Source organism: Catharus ustulatus, chromosome Z (genome assembly GCF_009819885.2).
Source record: "Catharus ustulatus isolate bCatUst1 chromosome Z, bCatUst1.pri.v2, whole genome shotgun sequence".
Taxonomy (NCBI): domain Eukaryota; kingdom Metazoa; phylum Chordata; class Aves; order Passeriformes; family Turdidae; genus Catharus; species Catharus ustulatus.
The window spans coordinates 9,007,497-9,032,433 of NC_046262.2; the positions used below are offsets into that span (position 1 = coordinate 9,007,497).

The 24,937-nt window shown below is 52.8% G+C and overlaps 2 protein-coding genes across 6 annotated transcripts; both read right to left on the minus strand.

Annotated features, from left to right (window-relative positions):
- Window positions 1-35: 35 nt before the first annotated feature.
- PIGO (phosphatidylinositol glycan anchor biosynthesis class O) lies at window positions 36-16,867 on the minus strand. Of its 5 annotated transcripts, XM_033085616.2 has the most exons (12): window positions 16,809-16,867; window positions 15,603-16,096; window positions 13,583-13,726; window positions 12,370-12,493; window positions 11,220-11,379; window positions 10,139-10,312; window positions 6,777-8,346; window positions 6,064-6,267; window positions 5,588-5,790; window positions 4,751-4,821; window positions 4,042-4,158; window positions 36-3,832 (listed from the first exon to the last, which is right to left on the minus strand). In XM_033085616.2, the coding sequence occupies exons 2-12, from the start codon at window positions 16,093-16,095 to the stop codon at window positions 3,751-3,753; spliced, it is 3,342 nt and encodes a 1,113-aa protein (XP_032941507.1). In that variant the 5' UTR covers window position 16,096; window positions 16,809-16,867; the 3' UTR covers window positions 36-3,750. The 5 variants fall into 5 exon arrangements, with proteins under 5 accessions (XP_032941507.1, XP_032941503.1, XP_032941504.1 ...); XM_033085612.2 differs by having other exon boundaries at window positions 36-4,158; XM_033085613.2 differs by lacking the exon at window positions 16,809-16,867 and adding an exon at window positions 16,232-16,384 and having other exon boundaries at window positions 36-4,158.
- A 664-nt stretch (window positions 16,868-17,531) lies between these two features.
- Window positions 17,532-24,848, minus strand: STOML2 (stomatin like 2). Its single transcript, XM_033086273.2, has 10 exons — window positions 24,751-24,848; window positions 22,920-23,072; window positions 22,550-22,649; window positions 21,522-21,580; window positions 21,176-21,277; window positions 20,428-20,562; window positions 19,207-19,351; window positions 18,809-18,888; window positions 18,476-18,604; window positions 17,532-17,800 (listed from the first exon to the last, which is right to left on the minus strand). The coding sequence occupies exons 1-10, from the start codon at window positions 24,799-24,801 to the stop codon at window positions 17,669-17,671; spliced, it is 1,086 nt and encodes a 361-aa protein (XP_032942164.1). The 5' UTR covers window positions 24,802-24,848; the 3' UTR covers window positions 17,532-17,668.
- Window positions 24,849-24,937: the final 89 nt, after the last annotated feature.

Genomic DNA, 24,937 nt, shown 5'->3' on the forward strand with positions numbered 1-24,937 from the left:
AGGCTGGGGAGATGGAGGGAAGAAGACGACACAGCTCTCCTTGGCTCTCACCGTTTTATTTGCAGACATAATTTTCACAGCTGCCCGGAGCCCCGTGCCACCCTTGGACAGCAAATCACGCACACCTCCCCCCCCAATCCCGATTAATTAATTAATTAATTATGCAATTTAACAACGGAGCGACCCCTCCCTGGCTGCCTCACGGGGTCTGTACCCAGGGTACCAGGTGAACAAGCACAGCCAACGTGCCTGCTTCGGAGGGTTTTTTGAAAGGAAAAAGGCTCTGCTTCCCAGCAGAGAGTTGAGCATGGTTTCTACCTTCCAGGTGTAGCTGCTGGATGCGAATGAAAGCATTGACAGCCAGATATGCAGATACCCAGAAAGTGTAGCACCATGCTGCATGCAGAGCTCCCAGGTTGCTTTCCACAACTGGGTCCATCCCCTTTTTTTTTCCCCAAATGAGGGACTGAGGTACAAAGAGGTTAATAAAAAATAAAACAACAATCTTGCTCCAAGCCACGTGGTGCACTGAGTCAGGGTTTAGAGGAGAAAGCAGGGCTCTCCCTCCCCTCACACAGACACTGCTGCTTCCTGAGGGGAAGGGAGGGATATGCACACTGAGACTGGGACTGTGCCTTGGCATAAAAAAGCAGCCTGAAGAGTTGACAGAAAACCAGAGAGAGATGGGACAGAGGAATGGCTGCAAGAACAGCAGCTGGAGTGAGACCTGGGCTTCCTAAAACAGTGCCACCCCTTGTCAGCCCCACAGACCACAGCTGCAGGTGCTCCCAACACTCACAACTCTTCACAGTGGCAGCAGCTTTTGGTCACTATTTTCTAGGCAGCAAAAGAGAGACACAACTGAATTTTTGTTCTGTGTCAGGACCATGGGACACACCATGGGCCAGAGGCATGGAAGTTTCCCAATGGCTCTCCCCTGCCAAGAAACACATGCACAACATTTGCAAAGCCCAAAGTGCAAAAAGATTGTGGAGTGCAGGATGAAAACAGCTGAGCATTCTGTCCCCTGTCACACTCAGCCCAGGGACACAGGGAGCAGAAATAAACCAGCTGAAATAACTCATCTAGGAGAGCCAAGCAGGGCCCTACGACAACCTCTTTGGAGAGATGTCGGAAAAAACCCACTTCCCAGCACACCAGATTTCCAAAAGGGCCTTGGTTTGGACTAGGAGGCAATCCCCTCCTGGGGTTTTAAATCAGCAAACATAGCCCTGTGTGCTCGAGCACCAGCAGCATGATTTGCTTCCAAGGTCGCCAGGCTCTAGACTGGCACTAACTGTGTAATCCCCAACATGCTCAGAAGAATGGCAGCCAAACAATCAGCTTGAGGGGAGCTGAGGAAGGCTGACAAAAACTGAAACAGTCAGTGAAGAGAAGCAAGAGCATCTCCAGCCCTTGGAAAACTCATCTTCGTGAATCTGAAATCTTTGGTGTAGCAGCCAGTCTGCTGTGTCCAAGCAGCCAGCACTCCGTGGCATCTCTGCAGTGACAAGGATATACTTGCAGCTCTTCTACTGCAAGTTTTGTTTAGTCTCTGGTGAGATAAGTGTGTCCTTTGAAGACACTACAGCTCTGCTGTTCCCTCTGCTCTTCCTGGTCTCCTGGGACCACGAGCCCATACATGGTAGAGGGGTGAGGAGAGGATGTCCAAGCCCTGTGTGAGTGCTCCAGCCACGAACAGTGGGCATGGGAAGGCTCAGCTGCACCAGAGTGACCAGTGAAAAGAGGAACAAGTCCCAGAGATGGACACCAAAGGGCCTGGGTGGCAGCTGTGGGGACATTAGGGGCCAGTCCTACACTATCAGTGACCACAGGGACTTCTGCCAACACACATTCAGGCAGGCAGGCAGAAAGCTCCTGACTAAGTTACGAGGTTACAACAAGACCAATTTGAGCTCCAGCCTTGGGGTTTAGCAATGAGTGTTATCCAGATTAACCTCACATCAAACGAAAATTTACTGGGTAACTGCTACCTCCACCCACTTCCTCCTCCCCATATCGATGCTCCCCTCATTCCTTCAGAAGCATACAGTCATCAGGGACTCAGCTTTCAGCAAATAACCTGTTTTCAAGGGTGTGACTGCCTAAGTCCATTTTAATTGTGGGCTGATACATTCCTGTAGCTTCCAGCTTCCCTCATGGTTTGCCACTACCCCCTCCTTGTTCTAGCACTGGTGCTGTGCATCCAGGCAGTGAGGGAGGCCAGGGTGTGATTCCAGCTAAAAAATAGTCCCTGGTTGTGTCAGGTGAAACTGAGCAGGACCACAGAGCAGAGGACACGAGAGGCTGAGGTAGCAGAGCGCAGCCAGCAGATCAGAAGCAGGCCAGGCAATGGAAACCTAGTATTAGAACAGTTTAAGCCTCCCTGGAATTGCATCTGAACACCTGAGCAGGCAATTTGCAGGGGTAAATACAAAATTCCACCTGCCCTCAAGAGCCACAGCAACTGGGCACTTGGGAAAAATGGCAAGAAATGAAATAATGAGAGAGATTTTCCCTGGGACTCTGCAGGGCAGAGGAGAGGAAGAGCCTGGAGTTTTGCTAACAGTCTGCAGTAAGGAACTCAAACAGGGGCAGTCATGGTGCATGAGTTAAAAATTAATGGGATCAGGCAAATATCATTGCGGAAATCCCAGGCAAGCAGTCCTTGGCTCTTTCCAGAGAGGAAAGAGACAAAAGGTTTCATAGCACCAAGTAATGCCACACAGTGGTTCAGGGCAGTAAGGGATCCCAGCTCCAATGGAAACTGCAGGAGGAATTGAGCTGGGATGTGGCCAGGCACCATAGTCACCACCCTCTACCTGTGCCCATAAAGAAAGAAACACCATGTCTCCTGACTGTGAGCAGTCAAGCGCATGTTTGGCATGGCTTACTTGTGGCATGAAGTCCCACAGAGAATGCCAAGGCCAAGAGGGAGACAAGCCCAAAATATGGGATCATGGATGTGATTGACTGCACCTGGTCCATAGAACCCAGCACACACTCACACCAGTAAGTTAAACCACTTCCCAAAAGAACTGGTGCCTGCTCCAGCCTTTCAAGTGGCTGTTCCCAGGCTCTGGAGCTCACACCAAGGTTACTCCTGCAGCTGGGACAGATACTCAAGGTTCCCCTTCCCGACTGGCCAGGCCCAGTTTGGGGGTTAGCCCATATTCTATCACTACATCCTCCTGGTATTTTAACTGTTCAGTCAACAGCCAGAATGCAGCAGCACACACCCAGGAAGAGACCAAAAGCCTTGGCTACTACCACCCAGTCCACAGGGGCCCTGACAGGTTGAGAACAGAAATGGAGAATTTCTTGCCCATGCACACAGTTGTCCCTGCTGCTACTGGCCCAAGCTAAGCCTGCTGTACAACGCAGACCAGAGTGCTCCCCACTGCACCTCACAGGGCTGAGAGGAACCAGGAAACTGGGATTGAGTGTAGGGCAAGAGAAGCCTCACTACAGAGCAACTGATTGGCTTTACAGAGGAGTAGCTGCCACTGAGGCTCCACAAACCATCTGCATGGAACCATGTGCAGTGTAATTCCAGCGTGAAAACAAGGAGTGGCTGTGGGACATTCCCTCCTCTTCCAACCCTGCCCTCTCCAGTAGGCCCCAACCCATGAGTCTTTGCACAGTCAAGGTGACCCCTTGCTGGCCGCTGAAGCCTACCCACTGCACATTGTGGCAGGTGTCAGGGAAGTAGCAGCAAGACCCCTGTTGGTGTTTCTCCAGAGAAGCACTTCAGGACTCTTGCTTCTTGGGCTCCTGCAGCAGAGCCCTCCTGCTGACAGCAAAGGCCCAGAGAGAGCTCTGAACTCCCCTGCTGAGAAACACCATCCCCGTGAGCCAGGAACAGTTGGCTCCAGTCCTTTTGTTCAGCACAGTGGCAGGGAGCTGGGGATAATCCCTGACTGCTGTTGGCAGGCACTGTTTGCTGGCGGCTCGTGTATCCCTCCCAGCCCGAGGGAGGCAAGGAGGCAACCACAGCCTTGGCCAACGAGCAGGTCAGGCTCCTCAGGCCTCCAAGGCTACCTCAGCCGAAGCTGGCTGAACCAGGTGCTGACGGCACAGTCCACACGCATCACCAGAGAAATCCCCAGCAAGAGGCAAATGCTGCTCACCACAAAGCCCAGCGACTCAAAGAGGAACCTGCAGGTACAACAGATGCAGTTAAAGATACGACAGCCAGCATGTCTACAAAGACAGGCTGCTACCCTCCAGCTGACTGATTTTCCTGACAATGAGAGGCTGGTAGCATCCCACATCCTAAAACCTAAATTACATTCACTCCCCAGCAGCTGTTGCCTGAAACCTGTAAGCCAAGCACTCATCTGGTTTAGAGGCCACTCAGGACTTGCTGATTCAGGTGGGACTGTGAATTCCCCAGAGGCTGAGGCCACCCTTCACACCAGCTAGTTCAAAGCCTTGCTCATTCAGCATTTCTGGATTTATCTCTTATGGTCTGGTATCCTTTGGGTCTCTGACTACAACATTCTCAGCTTTCAGGTGGGCTCTGTGTGTCCTTGGAAATTAAGATGGGGAGAAACTTCTAGGCTCTAGCTCAAGTCTAGCTTCTGAATTTCAAGCAGGAATTAGTTAGGGACATTCCTACAACCACTAGCAGGTAATGAGTCAGAAGATCAACCACAGGGTCTCTTCCAACATTACTGTCTGTCACTTCTAGTCAAGGTGTCAGGGATATGAGTCTTAACCCAGCATCAGAGCAACCCCTGGGACTTACTTCGGGGCAAAGACCTTCCAAACCATGAGGTGTCTCCTGAGGATCATAGCTGCACAAACACAGGCCAGAAGCTGTGGGGAAGATCAGGAAAAACAAATTACGGGTGACTCTGGAGAGACCTCCTGGGCAACTAGGTTCACATCTGAAGGTGGTACTAAACTGCACATCCCTGAGAGGCTGGCACAGCACACATCAGGAATCAGCATCCTGATGTTGTCCTCAGGTCAGGAAACACAAGCAGCTTGGGGAACATGCAGGCCCTTGTAGGGCCAGGCTAGGGCAGCACAAGGGAGGGTTCACACTGTTTTACTACTATTTCACTGAGAGCAGCCCACTGCTGCTTTCATACTGCAGGACTTGCCCCTCCCCTTGCACTGTCTCTGGTCGGACAACACAGGAGAATGATTTGAAGATATATAAATCCCAGAAAACTATTTACTTCTTTCCCAGGATTAGAATTTCTGGTGTTTAGCTCCCTATATCATTACAGCACATATGAATACTAGAACTGGCATGAGATAGGAATGCAAAAGAAGATAGACAGTAGGATTACAGCAGCTGCAGCTCCTGAGCAGACATTTCCACTCTGGGCATATGGGTATGAAAAGCATCCTAATCTGTATAGCAGCTTCCATGCTGGAGCCCTTCCCAAAGCACAGAGCAAATGGCATGGCTGAGAAGGTACCTGCTCTTCCACCTGCAAACAGACACTCCACCCCTGGGCCTGTCTATGTCCTGGCTGACCCCTTTCTCTCATCAGAGTGCCCCACAGTTAGCACAGCACACCAATTTCCTCCTAGACAGCCCGTCCCACAGTCACCCTGCCTCTGCCTGTACCTGTGCCCCAAGGACAAAGAGGTACTTCAATCCCAGCCGCAACAGAGCAGTGGAGAACTTCTCTGGAGACTCCCGCAGCCTCATTTCCATCATGCGCTCCTCTCCCTCCTGCAGCTCCTCCCGGGACTCCTTCTTGGGCTTCTTCTTCTGTGAGCTGGACATCTCACACACAAAGGGCCACAGCAGGAGCAGCGGGCAGCCAACTACCTCAAGGAGAAAGGCACATGAAGTTACTGGAGCCCAGGAGGTGAGGAGCAGCCAAGGCCCTGCCATCCTGCCCTGGATATGCAGGAAGCACATACCCCAGCTCCAGGCCAGGCTGCTATGGCCCCACAAGGGGAACAGCAAGGATGCTGTTGCTACAGTGAGGTGCTGGAGCCTTTACTGCCTCGTGCTCAAGCTGCAGAGCCCCAGGCAAGACACTGCAGCAAGTTGCGTCTGCTCAGGCTCCAAAGCCCAGGAAGAAGTCGATTTACCTGCAAAGAGGATATGGGAGGCAAAGGTGTTGGCGCCCACCAGGACAGCAGGCAGGAGGTTTGTGTTGTGATCAAGGTGGAAGCCAACAAAGGCAGCATTCCAGTGGATGGCTGGGAAGATAGGCTGATGGCCTGTAGAGTAGAAGAACTGTGAAGCAGCAAGGAGCCAGGAGATGACTGCATACCATGGCACTGAAAACAGCTCTGAGAGAATAAAAGACAAAAACAGAGGCAGGGGTTGGGGATATCAGCATCAAAGAAAACAAGACAGATCCATGGTCAAAAAAAGCCTAGTGACCTTTTTTCCTAGGTTCCCTTTCCAGGTTGGCTCTTTTAAGAGACAAGAAACAGTCCAGCTCCCCCCATAGATACAGCAAGGGGCCAGCATTCCCTCTGCTGGTGCCAGTAGCCTTGCTACTGCACTCTGACAGCACCAGTAGTTTGGTGACTGTTCACTTCCTGAGAAAAAGAGCTCCTTTCCCTGACCCAAGACACTCCTTCTCCCATGTTCACATCCCTGCTGCATGAATCTTTCTTCTACTAGAGGATTTAAAAAGCTCTTAAAAAGCTAAGAGTATCTTGAGGATCAGTGTACCACTATATCCCAAGACTATAAACTAGATCCTGCTTTTCCCACTGGAATTAAGGCAAGGTCACTGCAGGTGAGGCCCAAGTCACACATCCAGTGGTTGCTCTACTGAGCCCAGACTCACCAGCATCTCCGGCAAGACCTCTGGCACATGTGTGGATGTGCAGCAGCACAAAGGCCTCCACGAAGAGGAGCAGGAAGGCAAAGCTCAGTCGTTCACTGTGCAGAAGGATCAAGAGGAATCCCAGGAGGGTGAGGGCTATGACCAGGGCTGCTGAGTACACACTGCCCAGCCCATACGCTGCAACAGTAACCTTGCAGCTGCCTCGCTCCAGCCGGCTCCTCTGAGACTCCTGCATTCTCTTGTAGATCTGAGGGATGACGTGGAGGAAGTCGACTTCAGAGCCAGGGACCCCCAGGTAGGGAGTGACAATGGATCCTGCTGACTCCCGTGTGTCCTTTGCAAACACTGTCATGGGATTGCACAGCAGGAGCAGCAGTCCCACGGATGCTAGTCCATAGACAGCCCTGGGAAAGACAACAACTGCAACCTGCACTAGCTCCTGCAGCTTGCCAAGAGAGTCATCAGCACTGGAGGCAACAGCCCAGTAGCAGGCAATGCAGAGGACGACCAGTGGGAAACCCCAGCGCACGAAGAGGACGAGGGGGTCCGAGCTGTTCAGGTTGCCGTAGTGCCTTAGCCAGCTCTGCACTGCATACACCAGCCCAGCCAGCAAGGCCACGCACAGGAGGTAGAAGAGGTTCTTGGCCCGTGTGTTTCTCAGGCTGGCAAGCGGGGAGAGGAAAACAGAGGGCCGGCACTGCGGGATTTCTTCGCGGCACTGGTGGAAGAAACTGGAGAGGCGCACGCAGACCAGGAGCATGACCACGAGGCACAGCAGGTACCAGATCTCTCTTCGGTAGGATGAAAAGCCAAGGAGCTGCTGCTTGGGACCTTCTGGCACAGTCAGGCGACCATCCCAGTGGAGCTTCCCTACTAGCAACATCACCAGCGAGGCCAGCAGAAACGGAGCCACCCGTGCCTCGGCCACAACAAAGCTGTCGGAGAACATAGCTCCACAGCGGAAGAACAGAATGCCCATGGGGAAGGCCAGCCCCAGCCATGCTCGCAGCCTCTGCCTCAGGCCACCACTGGCCAAGGGTGGCTGGCTGCCTGTCAAACGGGCTCTCTTGAGATGCTGGCCCCACCAGTGCCAGAAAAAACCCAGCTGAGAAGCAGCGGCTGCCCATGACGACACCAGGAGCAGATCCAGCCCTTCCTGGGTGAAAACGTGGACCAGCCACAGCAGAGCGGCCCCCACAGGGCCCCAGAAGAGCGGGTACAGGAGGCAGCTGCGACAGAAAGACTGTGAGGATGCAGCCAGCTCTGAGGCCATGTAGCAGAGCAAGCAGGAGGAAGCAATAAGGATGCAGCCCCCCACCATACGCAGGGGGTGGAAGCGGGCCCAGGACTGGGTGCACACAGCCCGTGCCTCCCGCAAGTAGTGCTGGAAGCGACTGATGAGGCTTCCCAGCCTCGGCTCGAGCTCCGGAGGCACCGTCGTCCCCTGCACCTGGGTCAGGAGTTGTGTGTGCTCCTCCACAGCACTGGAGAAGAGCTCCTGCAGGTGCTGGAGCTGCTCTGCTGGCAGGTCCTGTGCCACCAGCGAATAGGACTGCAGGAAGCGATCCACCTACAGAAGAGAAGACACAGGATCAGACAGCAGCACTGGGAAAACCGGGAATGGGATTCACTGCTTCACACTGCCCCTCCATAATGGAAACAACCCGTTTACCAAACCCTGCCAGGGCAGACCTGTCCTGTCACATCACCCAGGGATGGTCACACAAATCCAGGATGTCACTATCAGGAAGCTCAATCTGCCAAACTGATATCCCTCTCAAGAGATGCATCCATAGAGAAAGCCACAAGGACTCTTGCAGCTACATCTGTGCTAATGCTGTGTATCACTAAAGGCTTTATTATAGAGTCTTTGGCAGCAATAAGGCAAATGTCCTTCAGAAGGTCAAGTCATTACTATTAGTGACTTGTTAATCTGCACCCCATGTTGAGTTTTATGGTTTTGTCTGAGGAAAAACACATTAAAAAATGTATAGTGGATGAAAGCAAACTGCTTCCCTTTCTTCAATATTAGCACATTAATACACTGCACCATAGCTTAAGGAAAGCTCATTCTTTTTGCTTTCTACTTCAAGAGGACATGAAAAGAGACAGCTATAACCCCAAAGTCATGGAAGAAGTCTTACAGAGGCATTAGCAGGGCAGAGCACCTGCACACACATCCATTTGCTTAGCAATGTAGATCTGCTCCAGTCTTGAAATGTACCTGCACCTTCACACACCTTCCACTTGCCTCAGAGCACAGTCAGCATCAGTCTGCCCCTGCCCAAGGAAGACAGAAAATGCACTGGTCTCTCACAGGCCTCCCTGAGGGGAAGAAGCCACGGCTTCTTCAACACTGCCATTATGGAGTCAGAAACCTCCTCAAACAATGAGTGCAAATATTTAAATAGGCACAACTTGATAACGCTAATTCCTAACAAATGATGATTGATATCCTCAGTGATTAATGGACACTAACATACAGTATGATCTTTAAATGTCAGAGCACTCTGCTGCTCTGCAATTATAGAGCAGAGTATTTCTGTCTTCCCATCAGCAATCATTCTCTCCAGCTCCTTACTGGCAAGTACCAGTGGTGTCCAACTGGCACTCCAAGGAGCTGGTTGGGCACTGGAGGAATGCTGCCAGCCATCCAGAGTCCCTCAAAGGCAGACTGGCCCTTAGCTGAAATACATGACTTGCAATGCCTGTGGCAGATCTGGCTCTGTAGCATGACCAGAGCCACAACAGATGGCCCTGACATCAAAGAGGCTCACACTTAGCCTGCTCCACTGCCTAGGTGTCTTTATACCTGGTGCAGAGACTCTCATTCAAATTTGTCCATCTGCTCCTGGGGTTATGTATTTTGTTGCACTTTGTGTAAATTGCTTCTCTATCCTACTTTAGTATAACCTGTTACATGGTTATTTTTTAAATTTGGTCTTTCATTATTTCACTAATCTAGAATAGCTTTTTGTTAACATTGTTTCTCCTTCAAAACTGAAGCAGCATCAAAATCTCCACTTTTACTTTCAAATCTCCAATCACTACACCTGCCTCTGCTCATCTTTAGACTTGAGGAACCAGCATCTCCTATTACTTAAGCCACTTCTGACCATCTGCTCCAACCACCCTCCACCCTTCTGGACAGTATTTTCCATACCACAGCACTAAACAGGTGGCTCTCATTTCTCTTTAGAGAAAATGAGGGTGTCTTTCACTGGAACAAACACTGCAAGCAAGTTCCCCGTGACGATAACAGCATTGTCACCATCTCATCTCCACCTAACAAACGAGGTCTGTGCTTAAAAACCCATTCCTTCTCCCCTGCAGTTCAGTGGGAGGCCTACCACAGGCCGTACCTGCTTGGCATTGATGTGATAGACTGAGAGCTGCTGCAAGGCTGCAGACACAGCATCACCGTCCCCAGCGAACAGCTCGGCCATCACCTCCCCAATATTACTGTAGGGGATGGGCACCCCCAGCAGCAGAGCCACAGTGGGCACCAGGTTCACTTGGGGAATGGTCTCAGGCTCCTGGAGAGACAGGGGAGGAATCAGAAATTCAGAGAGAACACAGCAATGCAGCTTTTCACCCATGTGAGAGGACAGTGAGGAAAACACCCCACTCAAAGGTGAATCGAGGTAGAGGCACAACCCTGCTCTCCCCAAGGGTCCTGTGGGGACAAGCATGCCTGCTGGGAGCTGCAGGTTGATGGGGAAGGCACTGACTGTCCAACAGCTGATGTGGCTGCACACAAGCACACCCCACAGCTGTAGTGACATGAACATGCATTCCAAACCCTTCAGACCTCTGCATTCTGTGTCGGCCCTTCCACTATTCTCTTGAGACAAGGTGAAAGACCCCCCACCCCTCTCAATAAAGGTGAAAAGGCTGGAAATCAGCACCATGGAAAGTGACCTGGAGGTTCTGTTTGATGACAAGTTGAATGTGACTCAGCAGTGCCCTGGCAGCCAGAAAGGACATTCCTGTCCTGCGGGCATCAGGGGCAGCATCACCAGCCAGGCAAGGGAAGGGATTGTCCTGCTTTGCTCCGTGCTGGGGTGGCCACAAATGCTGGGGGAGTTTTAGGCACCAAAATATAACGTGTTAAGCTAGTTGGAAGCATCCAAATGACAGCCAGGAGGTTGATGAAGGGTCTGGAGGGGAAGTTGTGTGAGGAGTGGCTGAGGTAATTTGGTCTGTTCAGCAGGGAGGAGACTGAGGGGAGACCTCATGGTGGTGGGGTGTCCTGTGCAGGGCCAGGAGTTAGACTTGATGATCCTGATGCATCCCTTCCAACTGAGCTTATTCCACCATTCTATGACAGACTCCCCATTCCTCTCAGTCTAAAAAATCCCAGTCAAACTGTTAATCTGTAATTTCAGGATGCAGTTTTCAGGCACCAACTCAGGCAGGGATAGCTAAGAGCCAGCTTCTCACCTCTGGAGGGCCACTGCCAAACAGGGGCGTCCTGCTGTACACAAACAGTGCTGCGTTGACTTCCTTCTCACTGTCGCCACCATGGTCTCCAGTTTCTGTCATGCCGTGGTCCCCAGCCACCAGAAGAAGAGTGTCATTGCCCAGGTGATCCACCAAGGACCTGTCACCGAGATAAGGAAGGTCAACTCCTCCCTGGGCAAGGGCCCCACTAGCCTAGGTGGAAGAGGACATCTCCCCAGCAAGCCTGGCTGCACCACACAGGTGAAGCCCACAAAAGGATATGAGCAAAACTAAATACTGATACAGAACTGTAATAAGCCAGGGACCACGGTGTTTTAAATTGTTGCTTTAAAGCCTGAAAATTCAGAGAAGTTTTAGCTGCTTTCAAGTTCTGAAAATTCAGAGCCCTAAGACAGAGTGGACCAGTGTTGCTTGGGTTCTCGGTCAACAGTGCCTTCAGGGATCTTGACAGATTGTTCAGAAGAAAGGCTCCTGATAAAAATAAAATTTTATGCTGCTTCTATTTGGGTCATGAATCATGTTATGTGAGCCATCTCCCACTTCAAAGGAAAAAAAAAAGCAGGGATTAGTCCCTGAAGGATGCAGTAGGTGTGACACAGTATATGTTGTGCTCTCAGCACTGCTTTAAGTTTAGAAGGAGTTGGTAACTTGCCCTGCTGTATCTAAGAAAATCAAAAGCTACAGCATTTTGGGTTGAGACACATCTGCATGACTGAAATTTTTGAATCCCATCCTGCCCTCTAACTCAAAGGTGCAGCTCATGGTTCTGTGTGGTAAATGCAGCAGCACTCATTCACTAGCCAGGATCCTCCTTCTGCTTCTCAAACATTAGCCAGACCTCAGTGGGACAATCTCCATGTTAAAGATGGAAAGAGCAAGGCCCAGCTGCACTATCATGGTTTCATACAGAACCAAGACCTGAAGGTAGCCTTTCTTACGAAACCAAACCCTTCAACACTCATCTATGCAAACAATACTGCCCATAGCTGGGGTTCCAGCTGCTGCCTGTTTTCCATGTTAACAGGCTCAGTAAGCATTCCCCTTTGCACCTGTCAATTCCCTGCAAGATCCCACCAGTCTGGCTGAAGGAAGAGGCCAGTTAGCAGCCCCTCAGCCTCACACTAATCACCTGAGCATCTCATTCATCTGGGTGAGCTTCTTCGCCATCTCAGGATGGTCGGGTCCATGTTTGTGCCCACAGTGGTCCACGCCGAGAAAGTGAGCAATCAGCACGTCCCATTCACCACTGTCCACTGCAGAACAAAAGCAAACTTATCACACACCAGTGTGGAACTGTAAGCCTGGGTCCTCCTGCCAGAATTTCCTGATTGCCTCTGGATATTGCTGTTTCTTCCTGCCACTGTCACTGTCAGCTCTCCAGAAAATTGGTGCAGGTTTTAAGTGAGGCATACTGTTGGCCAGAGGTTCCTAGGTGCAATACAACATGGACCTCAAAACCTGGCCGATATCCCAGGATCCTTGTTTTTTCTCCCTGTCCCTCAGGAGGGGAACAGTACAATGTCACCCATCTCAAACTGCCATAGACTGAGCTAAAACACAGGTAGGCACAGAAAAAGGAGAACCTGGAACTCCCACCATTCCCTAGAGATATTTTAGGTTGGACCCACCAATATGCCCCTCTGTACCCCACCTGGGCCATAGGCATGACACAACAACACAGTCCCTGGTTAGAAAGTTACCCTGGCCTCTCCTCTCTGCTTCAGGGCCTCGACACATGAAAACCAACATATCTGAAGTTAAATGATGAACTGCAGCTCTCACACAAGGCACACTGACTTGCCTGTGAAAAGGCGACTGCACCCAATTCACTTAGATTCATACACAGAAAAATGAAAGAGCATTTCCCTTGGTCCCAGGATCTCAGGTAGGTGGAAAACACCTAAAATTCACAAACCAATTTCATGCTTCATCTTCTTCCCGTGTCTAGGAAGCACTAATGCTTTGCTGAGAGCAGTGTTCTGTCTCAGCCTCGGGTCTTCCCCAGAGCACTGTGTGCCTAGGCAGTCACGTGTCAAAGTTAAGCTGTTCCTCTGTCCCCATCCTGCCAACGTATTTTGTAAGACAGATGTAGAAGTCTAATCTCATCCCAAAAAGCTGAATTCTGTCCCAGACAGAGGAAAGCTACAGAAATGGTCTGTTGACTCCAAAAACTGGCTTATCTTTGGAAATCCAGCTAGAGCACTGTAATCCTTGGGCAGCAGTGTGTAACTGCCCAGTGATGCTTTGTAACAGAAAAAATCCTTCAGCCCTACCTCAAATTTGCAGTAGGAGTCCCACATTAGGCCAAAGTTGATCCACACCCTGATGAAACAGCTACTTACCAGTTGGATAGAGATGCTGCAGGATCCCATCATCCACAGTGTGAAGATCCTTCACGTTAAAAGAAGGGAAGAAATACGAGCGGAAAAACTTCTTTGGGAAGAGTCCTTCCCACGTGTCATCACCCATGAAGACCACTCTCCTTCCTGAGCCAGAGAGAAAGGAAACAATGAGAGATGGAGCCCTCCTGAGTCGTGCTTTTACCACAACAATCCAAAAAACCTGGGCAGACCCAGGTCAGGGTGTGGAGCAATGGCTCCTCTCCAACCCACACTCAAAACTTAATTGCTCACCAAAAAAAAGACCATCTGTCTGTAAATGACTTTCAATACAGGGCAGGACCAGCCCACAAGTATCTCTAGGCACACGAGTGCCCCTACACCAAACTGCATAACCTCAGGACTTACTGTTGACCTGACGTGTCACCCCTGCAGAAAGACTCTTGGGCCACCACAACACAGGTGCTGCACAGGGTGCAGCATGAAGCAGACGAAGCCTCACCTGATGCCCATGACCCCACTGCAAAATGCAAGGCAGCAAGTGAAGAAGTAAATGATGTGAGTCCTGAGCTCTGTCTTTTAAACACAATGGCAATGGTGCTCCAGACATGGAAAACAGATGGCAAAAGCACTTATGCTTCCCCCTTCCCTTGCTCTTCTTGCCCTGCCTGCCATTAGCCAGCTGTGTTTCCACAGAGCCTCTTCAGCCTGGGAGCAGGAACCCTTTTCTCTGAGACCACCTCTGTGGCTCAGGATCTACTGGTTCATTTTGCCTCAGATGATTTACTGACACAAAGTCATGTAGCCTTAGCCCACTCTGAGCCTTGGGAGGAAGTCTCCCTGGGTAACAAACCACTGTGGCCTGTCCTCTTCCCTCTACTCCATTATCCCACCATAACAGGCTCTTTACAGCTGCACCAAACTACAGTGAAAATGAGATAAGGTTGCTGCCTCACAGCTGCAGGCAGTTGTCCAAGCAGGTTGGCTCCCGAGGGACACCCCCACAGCACACCTGGCACCATCTGGCACACCTGGCTCCTCCCCTGTCATGTGCCTCACATGGCAAAATGACAGACTGCCCTTGGCTTCCTACAGGCATTCCTGTGGGTGACCTTGGGACAAACATACTCAGTGCAGCCACTTTCACCTGATTTCTTGTCATCTTTGATGAAGATGATGCCACGGTCATAGCTACTTCTCACTCCCAACCCAAGCTGGAGATGCTCTGCCCGCATGACAACCCTGCCTTAGGTAACTGTCATTAAGTAGAGCAAAAGAATCAGCTCACAGGGTGGATCTGTTGTAAGCAGTGCTCTTCCCAGGGAGAAAGCAATCAAGGTTTTGAATACAGGTTAAACTGAGCAGAGGTTTGCATGTGCCCTGTCCCAGTGAGCTGCTGCCCTGCCCACACAGTCACAGAATGTTAAGAGGTTGGAAGGAACCTTAAAGATCTTGCAGTTCCAAGCCCCCTCCTGTGGGCAAGGACACTTCCCCCTAGATCAGGTTGCTCAAGGCTTTATTCAACCCAGCCTTAAACACCGCCAGGGATGGGGCATCCACAGCCTCCCTGGGGATCCTGTTCCAGTGGCTCACCATGCTCACAGTGAATAATTTCTTCTTAATCTCTAACATAAACTTCTTCTCTGACAATTTTCCATTGCTCCCCATTCTATCACTACAGTTCCTGGCAAAAAATTCATTTCCAGCTTCTCTGTAGGCCCCCTTCAGGTACTGGAAGACTGCTACAAGTCTATACAGCCTTCTCCAGGCTAAACCGCCTCAGTAACATAATCATCAGGGCTGAAAGAGATTTTCAAAAGTATCCAATCCAATGATCCACCCACCACAATAGACCCTAAGCCACACCACTCAGCATGAGATCTGGAAGCCTCTTAAACACCTCCAGGAATGGTGACTCCACCATCTCCCTGGGCAACCTATTCCCATGCCTGTGGAAAAACTGTGGGGTTTTTTTATATCTAGCCTGAAACTGCTCTGGCTGAGTCAAAGGCCAGGTGCTCACCGTTCTGCACCAGCTGTGCCAGCAGGTTGTCCTCTTGGATGGCGTAGGAGGCGAAGTTGCTGCCCACATCAATGAAAGTGGGCAGCGAGCCGGTGGTGAGGCCCTTGATGCGCTGCATGGTGGCCGTGGGGGGGTCGGCTCGGAAGCGGTAGAGCCGGGCATGGCGGGGCTGGGAGGTGGCCAGCTGGTGCAGGACACCCAGCTTGTTCTCATAGGGCAGCGGGCTGGCCTTGGCAGGGTCAAAGTGGGCAAACTCAAAATGGAGGGCATCAATGATGACGAGCACAGCCTTGGAAAAGCGTTGGGGAGCCCAGCAGGAGCCCGGTGGGAGGCTCTGCCTCTCCCAAGGTGGAGGCACGAGTGGGTCTGAGCACGAACTGCTGCTGGCAAGCTCGATCCGGGTGAGCAGGAAGCCGCTCATGAAGAGCCCGATACCAGCAAAAAAGAGAAAGCAAACCCAGGCCAGGAAAAGCACCACTGGCCACCGCTGCATCCTAGAGGGAAGGACAGGCAGGCTCAGTCCCGGGCGGCTCTGCCCGGGCAGGCACCACCCCTTACCAGCACACACCCCGGCCCAACATCCAACACCCCTCACCCCGCCCGCCCCGCAGTAACTCCATCAGCCTGACCTGACTTTACTTGGACCCACTCCGTGTCCTGGCACTGCCCCGGGCACCTGGTGTTCCCTTCCGAACGGGAGCCGAGTCCTGCTCGCTCCCACCTGCCCAGCGCCTTCTCGGCACCCTCAGCCCTTCCCCGGTACCCCCATCTCCCTTCACACACCCTCAGCCCTTCCCCGGTACCCCCATCTCCCTTCACACACCCCCAGCCCTTCCCCGGTACCCCCATCTCCCTTCACACACCCTCAGCCCTTCCCCGGTACCCCCATCTCCCTTCACACACCCTCAGCCCTTCCCCGGTACCCCCATCTCCCTTCACACACCCCCAGCCCTTTCCCGGTACCCCCATCTCCCTTCACACACCCCCAGCCCTTTCCTGGTACCCCCATCTCCCTTCACACACCCCCAGCCCTTTCCCGACACCTCCACCTCCCTTCACACACCCCCAGTGCCTCCCCTGCAGCCCCAACTCCCGGCCCAACACCTCATACCCTTGTGTTCCCCTCGCCCCAGACTCTCCTCCCGCCTCGCCAGCCCCGCTCAGCCCCGTTTCGATCCCCCGGACCCCGCTCCCGCCCCGTCCCACCTGCGGCTCCCGGCGCCCGTCGCTCCCGGAAGCGCCGCGCGTGGCGCCGACCGCGCTAGAGCGGCTCCGCGGGGAGCGGCTTGGGGTGGCGGCGCCCCCTGGCGGCCGGGAGGTCCCGGCGCACCGCCCTTCAGGCGAGGCACACTCATAACGGCGAGAAGTGTTGTTTTAATTAATGGATTGATCAGTTAATCCACAGAGGCGCTCCCCGCCCTGTGGTGGGCGTTGTGAGGAGCTCACTGTAGAGAACGCACACTCATGCACTGTAGGGGCAGCCTCTTGGAGGTGACAGAGGAGGGGATGATGAGAGCAGCTCACACTCCCAGAGAAGTGATGGACTGGCAGAGGGGTCCTTCATAGGAGCGGGGTCCCCAAAATCATAGAATCATAAAATGGTTTGGGTTGGAAAGCCACCTTGAAGATCATCTAGTTCCAACCCCCTAGCTGTGGGCAGGGACACCTTCAACTAGATCAGGTTGCTCAGAGCCTCATCCAAGTTGGACTTGAACATTTCCAGGGATGGGGCATCCACAAACTTCCCAGGACAACCTGTTCCAGTGCCTCACCACCCTCACAGGAAGAATTTTTTTGTAATATCTAAATTTTCACTCCTGTATGTCCCTGCATGTCCATGGGAGATCCCAGCAGGAGCGTGTTGAGGAGGGATGGCTCTCCTTAGGCATCGAATGCTGGGGTCAGGCACCCAAGCACACGGGAACGTGCTGCAGCAGCACTGTTACCATTTATTACATGATTTAAATCCAATACAAAATAGGGACTAAGGAAACAAGAGCGGCTGCCTGCAGCAGAACAGGACTGCTGGCAGGCCTCGGGAGAGGTATGAGATCCTTCCAGCCCTGTTAGCTGGAGCTGCCCTGCTCTGCCTTCAGCATCTCTGTGGCAGGAGAGCGAGAGTCCTCGTGGGCTGAGGGCACCTCATCTTGGGTCTTCACAGCTTGTGGCTTGGTCAGTGTGGTGTAGATCCCCAGGGCCTGGAGGGAACAAGACATTCATAGGGAGGGAAGGAGAGGAGAGGGCCAGGCCCCAGCATGGTGCCCTCTTCATCCCCCTGGAGCAAGACCCACTTTGGTGAGAGCAAGGATGTGTTGGGGTAGAAGGGACATTAAAGATCCTTTAACTCCTCACCACAGGCAGGGACACCCCACACTGGACCAGGATGCTTAGAGTCCCATTCAACCTGACTTTGAACACTTTCCCAGGATGGGGCATCCACACCTTCTCTGCGCAACCTGTTCCAGTGCCTCACCACCCTCACACTGAAGAATATCTTTCTAAAATCTAATCTCAACCTTCCCAATCAGTTTAAAGACATCCCTCCTCATCCTATCATCACATGCCCTTGTAAAGTATCTCTCCATCTTCCTTCTAAGTCCCTTTTAGGTACTGGAAAGTGCTACAGAGCTTTCCTCACACTGAACAATCCAAATTCCCTCAACCTTTTCGCACAGCAGAGGTACTCCAGCCCTCTGATCATCTTGGTGCCTCCTCTGAGCTCACTCCCTGGCCTTACTGTGGAGGGACCCCAGCTCTGGATGCAGTGCTCCAGGTGGGTCTCAGCAGAGCAGAGCAGAGGGGCAGAATCCCCTCCCTGCCCTGCTGCCCACAGGGCTCTGGATGCAGCCCAGGACACATGGGGTTACACTGACCTGTGCAACCATGTTGGTGACATCGCCAGTGTTGGCAGGCAGCAGAACGGTGTTGGAGTCTTTGGCAATCTTGGAGAAAGCATTCACGTACTGCTCTGCCACAGACAGGGAGGCAGCAGCATTGCCGTGCTGGGGGACAGAAGGACAACTCATGTGCTACCAACAGCTCACCCCTGCCTGTATCCCCAGCCCACCCCAGTCCAGCAAAGATCCACTCTCCCTGCTGCTGCCAGGGATTGTCCAGGAGAAAGCCAGGTGCCACCCCGCCTGTAGTTTCACCTCCCCCCAGTGCCAGCACCGAAGCAGCGGCTGGTCCAGGTACCCATCACTCACCTGCTGTGCCAGAGCAGCTGCCAGGAGCTGAATTGCCTCTGCCTTCGCCCTGGCCTTGACCAGCATGGCATTGGCTTCTCCTGCAATGAACCGCAGCAGGGTGCACATTAGAATCACGACAAAGCACTTGCAAGGACTGAATGCTGACCATTTCAGGGAGTGAATCAAGACAACTGAATGCATGCTTGTCTCCTCCCCAGCAGCAACACTATCACAGCCTCCTGCCGGGAGGCTGGGGTGGGGCAGCAACATCAACTAGAGCTCAGCCTGAGGCGCCAGCAGGGAAGGATCAGAATGGCTGAGGAAGTCTGGCTCACAGCGATGCGGTCTCTCCCCCACAGCACCACCCCTCAGTTCAGAGGGCTACAGAACGGCCACGTTTTAGCCCCAGGCACTACCAGCAGCTTTGTTGATTTGTTCTGCCTTCTCAGCTTCTGACGCCAAGATCTGGGCCTGTTTCTGGCCTTCAGCCACGTTGATAGCTGACTCCCTCGTCCCCTCCGACTCCAGCACTGTCGCCCGCTTCCGTCGCTCTGCCTCCACCTGCAAACACAGGTCAGACACCAGCCTGCCATGCCTGTGCTGGGGAAATCCCATCTGTGGGGCAAGGACACGTTCCTCTGTTCTGCTAGGGGAAGCATGGCTTAGCAAAGCATGAAAATACAGCTACAGAACACTGTGTAGTCTCAGCAAGGGCTGGTTCTGCTCCTCATGCCACACAGCCCTTCCCAGCCCCATCCCCAGCTAAGCGGACAGTTGCTTCCCCTCCTCCTCTTCCAACCCAGATACCTGATGTCCAGCTTTTCTCAAGGGGAGACCTTCACCTCTGAGATTTGCTTCCCCAAAGAGCCCAGTAGAGATTTTAAAGGGAGCTGGCAGGGCTTGTATGTTGCAGGCAGGGACCACCACCACAAAAATTATGAAAGGAGTTACTTATTCAGTAGCTGTATGTCTGCAGCCAAAATTCCCTTCTGAAGCAAGGGGTGGGTGCTGCCAGCTCTGGACAGGTAACAATAAAAAACCTTAGCCCATATCAGCAGTAGTGTGGCCCTTGTACTCAGCACTGGTGAGAGTCCCATGCCAGTTCTGGGCACCTCAGTTCAAGAGGTGCTGGAGCATCCACAGAAGAGCAGTGGAGCTGGAAAAGACTTGGAGCACAAGTCTGATAATGAGCCCTAGAGAGAGCAGGCGTTGTTTAGTCTGGACAAGACGAGACAGGTCTCAGGAGGAGACCTTACCACTCTCTACAACAACCTGAAAGGAGGCTGCAGTCACACAGGGGGTGGCTTCTTCTCTCAAGTAGTCACAAACAGGATGAGAGAACATAGTCTTAAGCAATACCAGGGGAGGTTTAGGTTGGACATTAGGAAGAATTTCTTCACAGAAAGGGTGATTAGACATTGGAATGGGTTACCAGAGAGGTGGCAGAAACACTGTTCATGGAGGTCTTTAAGCAAAGATTGAACATAGCACTTGGTGCCATGGTTAGGTTGACAAGGTAGTATTTGGTCATAGGTTGGACTTGATGATCTGAAGGCTTTTCATCCTTACTGATTCTGTGATTCTGGGGAAGAGAAGGTTTCCCTCTTGTTCCAGACCTCCCTCCCAGAGAGCCTCACCTGCATCTGCATGGATTCCTTGACACGTGGGGGCACGTGGATGTCCTTGATCTCGTAGCGCAGACACCGGATGCCCCAGCAGTCTGAAGCCTGGTTGATGGCATCCACAATGCTGGCATTGAGGGACTCCCGCTCCTGAGAGGCACAAAAGAAATGGCAGAGAGCAGAGCAGAGGGGCTTAGCATGATAGAAGTGTCAGGAGGGAAACAGACACCTCCCTCACACACAAGGTCTGCCAGAGAAAAACATCTCCACAGGTTTCAGGCAGGGTCAGGTGCTTCCTGCAGCTCTTGAAGGGGTCACCATACCCTAGGGAGGGCAGTGCCCCACACTGGAACTGCTGGGACAAAATATCTGGATACAAGAGAATGCCAGCAACTCTGGTTTCTTCCCAGCAAATGCAGTACAAGGATTACAGTACCCCATGACCAGGTCAGGGATATTCATCTCTGGGGCTGACCAAAGAGCCACTGACTCAAGAAAGGCAGCTCGACCAGCTGGGTCTGGGCACATGCCACCCATCACCACCTCCAAATAATCCAGGGCAGGGAAAAAATAGCTCCTGTTAAAAAAACAACCGAAACAAGACACATCTCCAGGGATTCACCAATAGGTCAACTGAAACAGAAGCCATAAGCCCTCTAAGCAAAGGGCATTTTGCTGTTAAAAACACATCAGCCTGGCCATGCAGGCTGTCCTGGGATTTTGGGACACACTGTCAACTCTGTGATCCACCTGCCCAGCTCACCCGGAAGACTCTGTCGAGGGAAAGCTTGCCAAGTTCAGATCTCATGGTGGTCTGGGCCAACTGGGTCACTGCGTACTCAGGATCTTCCACCCCATAGCTGGCCTGAAGAGCAGAAGCACAAAACAGAGTGGATAGAGATGCCAAGAGGGACCCTGAACAAAGCAGGAGAGACAAACAGTGCTAAAGCAAGAAATCTGCCAGACACTCCTGCTGAAAACATGGAGTCTGGAGCCTTGGGAGAAGTCAAAGTGCCCAGCCCATCTGTCAGAAAGAACATAGAAGCTGGAGCACACATTTTGGAGAACAGGGAATGGGCGGAGCCAGGAGAAAGGGGCAGGGATGGTACCTTGTAGGGGTCCATAACCCGCAAGTAGAGCACACCATCAATCTGCAGGGTGACATTATCTGTCGGGAGAGAACAGACCCTCTTTACTGAAGCAGCACAAACAAAACACAGAAACCCCTTCTTCCATAGCATAGCTGAGCAGGCTCATCCTTTTTCACCCTGACACAGCAGTATGGCACAGAAGAGGATTGGCTGAAATAGATCTTCTTATCTAAAGGTTTTGTAAAAAGGATCTTCCATTCCCTGGACAATGCTGTGATGTTTTAATACACAACAGGTCTTGATTGTCCAGATAGAAGCATTTAACACTGTAGCTCTCATAAATAAAGATTTAAGAATGAGAAAACCAAAACAAACAACTTAAAAGTAGAAATATAACAGAGTTGTCCATTAACATCACATCCATTAAACTGTTCTAAGGTTTTTTTACAGAAACAGAAATTTATTTTGTGGTTCAATAAAAACACCTGAAAAGTTTATTTCTGGCCAGGTACATTCAACTCAGCAAGAAGGGGCAGCTGCAGCACAGAGAGAGCAGCTGGAACCTCCTGGGGGGGCCCCAACTCACAGCAACAGCCTTCCAGCACCTAAAGAGAGCTGGAGAGGGACTATTCACACAGATATGGAGGGACGGGAGAAGAGGGATGGAAGACAGGCTTAGAATAAATGTTAGGAAGAAGTTCTTTACTGGGGGTGAGAGTGGTAATGCACTGAAGTAAGTTACCCAGAGAAGCTGTGGATGCCCCATCCCTGGAAGTGTTGAAGGCCAGGCTGGACAGAGCTTTGAGCAACTCAGCTGAGTGGACTGTGTCCCCTGCCCACGGCAGGGAGGTTGGAATGAGATGAACTTTAAGGTCCTTTCCAACCCAAATCATTCAGTGATCATGTGATTTTATGGCCAAGCCTGGGTACCAAGAGACAGGGCTCAGTGCAGGAGCATGGGACAATCCCACTCATCCTCACATTGTCCCTTGCTCATCCCAGATGCAGCAGAAGGGAAGGGGCAGGACACGGAAGCTGTTCCTCACCCAGTGTAACAGCTGATTGCTCTGGGACATTAATGACGATTTCTTTGAGACTCTGGACGTAACGAATTCGATCCAGGAGAGGGATGAGGAAGTTCAAACCCTGGGAAAAGGGTGGAATTAGATGGCTGATAGACTAGAGAGAGTAATGCAAACAAAGCCCACACCACGCAAACATGTTTCACACACAGGGAATTTCAGTTACTCAGTGCTTTTCACATCCCACCAAAGAAAACTAGTCCCCAGGCAGCTGGAAGGATTTCAGCTGGGGAAACCAAGCCACCACCCCTCTCGGATTCTCGTGCAAAGGACGCGCCTCGCTACAGCTTTAGGAACCTGCTGAATCCAGAAGGGGAGAAAAGCTGCTCCTTACAGGCTCGAGGATTCGGTGGAACTTGCCCATCCTCTCCACTACCCAGGCCTCCTGCTGCGGCACAAAGAGCACCCCGATGTTCACGGGCAGCCCGGAGTTCCAGCGGCACGGAGCTGGGGCCAGCCGTGCTGCATGCTTCAGCTGCTGGGAGTGCTGGGGGAAGGAGATGGAGCAGGATTGAGACTGGCTGCTGGCATCTCAGAGCCCAGCTCCACACCTGTTACCCCATCTGGGCTCACGACCAGGAGACCAGGGCAGGAAACAATGTAAAAACCCTAACTGTAAGGGTGTTCCCACAAGCATGAAGCCTGGGTGCCAGGGACAGTCTTCTCCACTGATGCAGGGGGCCTCACTCCCATGCCAGAGCTTTCTGCACATCTCCACCCCTATCAGATTCACACTGGAGTGGGAAGTAAAGTCTCCCTGCCACCATAAGGGCAGCGAAGGTGTGTGCATGTGGGTCCCTTTTGCCCCACTAAGCCCCCATAACCTGCTCAGGCCCACTCCCCCAGTCCTCTTCCTCACCTCAGTCACAGGCCACCTCTTTTCAACAACCAGTCCCTCCTCAGGTCTAGCTGCCTCCAGGGCTTCCCGCAAAGAGCTGTTTAGTCCAGGTGTTCCCCACAGATCCTCACTCACACTTCCCTGAACCTTCCCACATACCAACCCAGCTCACACCTCCACAGCCCAAGCCCCACTGCACTGCTCCCCGTGTTCAGACACTGCCCACTGGCCTCCCCATACCCATTCATCCACTATGTCCTTTGCAATGCCTCCCTGTACTCCAATGCCTGCCCAGCTCACCACCAACATCCCAGCACTTCCCCAGACCCCCAATACCCCACTCCAAGTCCCCCTTCTCTCAATCCCCCTCATACGCCCACTTGTCCTCTGCACTCCTCCTCCTCACACCTTCTTCTTTGCCCAGCTCCTCCCCCAGGAGGAGCACAGTGGCCCCCAAACCCTCAACACCACCACCCCAGTGAACCCCTTACTTGCTCACTCGTTTGTCCTCTGCACCACCTCTCTCTCCCTCCTCACTCTCTATCCCTGTCCATTCCCCTGCCCACACCCTAGCTCTTCCCAGCCCCAAACACTCCCACACTGACAACCCTCTTCAGCCTCCCTATAACTCTGTTCTCTCCACCACCACCCCGCCCCTCACCTCTATCCCTGCCCAGACCTCCAACACAACCCCACTACCCCGCCACTATCCCTGTTCAATCCCCCACACCCGTCTGCCCACTGCACACCCCACTGCAGCCCTTCCCCCATCCCTGCCCGGCTCTCTCCCTCCAGCCCTTCACGGACCCCAAACACCCCCCCACTGACTACCTCTCAGCCCCCCATACTCATTTACCTTTTTCACCCCGCCGTGCTCCTGCTCAGCTACTCACCACCACTCCAGCTCTCTCCCGGAGCCCAACACCACAGACCGTCCCTATCTCCTCAATTGCCCCGAACCCATTTGTCCACAGCCCCCTCCAACTCCCCGCCCCGTACCCCCATCCCTGCCCCACTCCCCCTCACCTCCTCCTCGGACCCGCAAAACCATCACCCCACCAAACCTCACCTCCGATCCCCATGCCCGTCCGTCCTCTGCGTCCCCTCCCACCGCTTTATCCCCTCCCTGCCCAGTTCCCCCTAACACTTCCCAGACCCCCAACACCATCCCCCTCATCTCGGTGTCCTCAGTGCAGACCCCTTCTCCCGGCTCCTCTACTAGTAGTAGTAGTAGTAGTAGCAGTAGTACACGCTATCCGCACCTTCCCCACGTGGGCACCCCTCGAGTTCTCCCAGTTCCCTCCTCACCCGCCCTCATTCCCCGCACCTGCAGCAGCCCGAGGCCGGACCGGGCCCGGATCCCCACCCGCGACAGCATCGCCCCTCCGCCCGGCGCTGCCGCCGCTCCCGCACTCCCGGAAGGCCCCCGCGCCGCGCCGCTTCCGGGTGCGCCGCCTGGATCGGTCCCTCCGCCTCCTCCGCCCGCGGCCCTCAGTTCCGCCCGCCCGCCATTC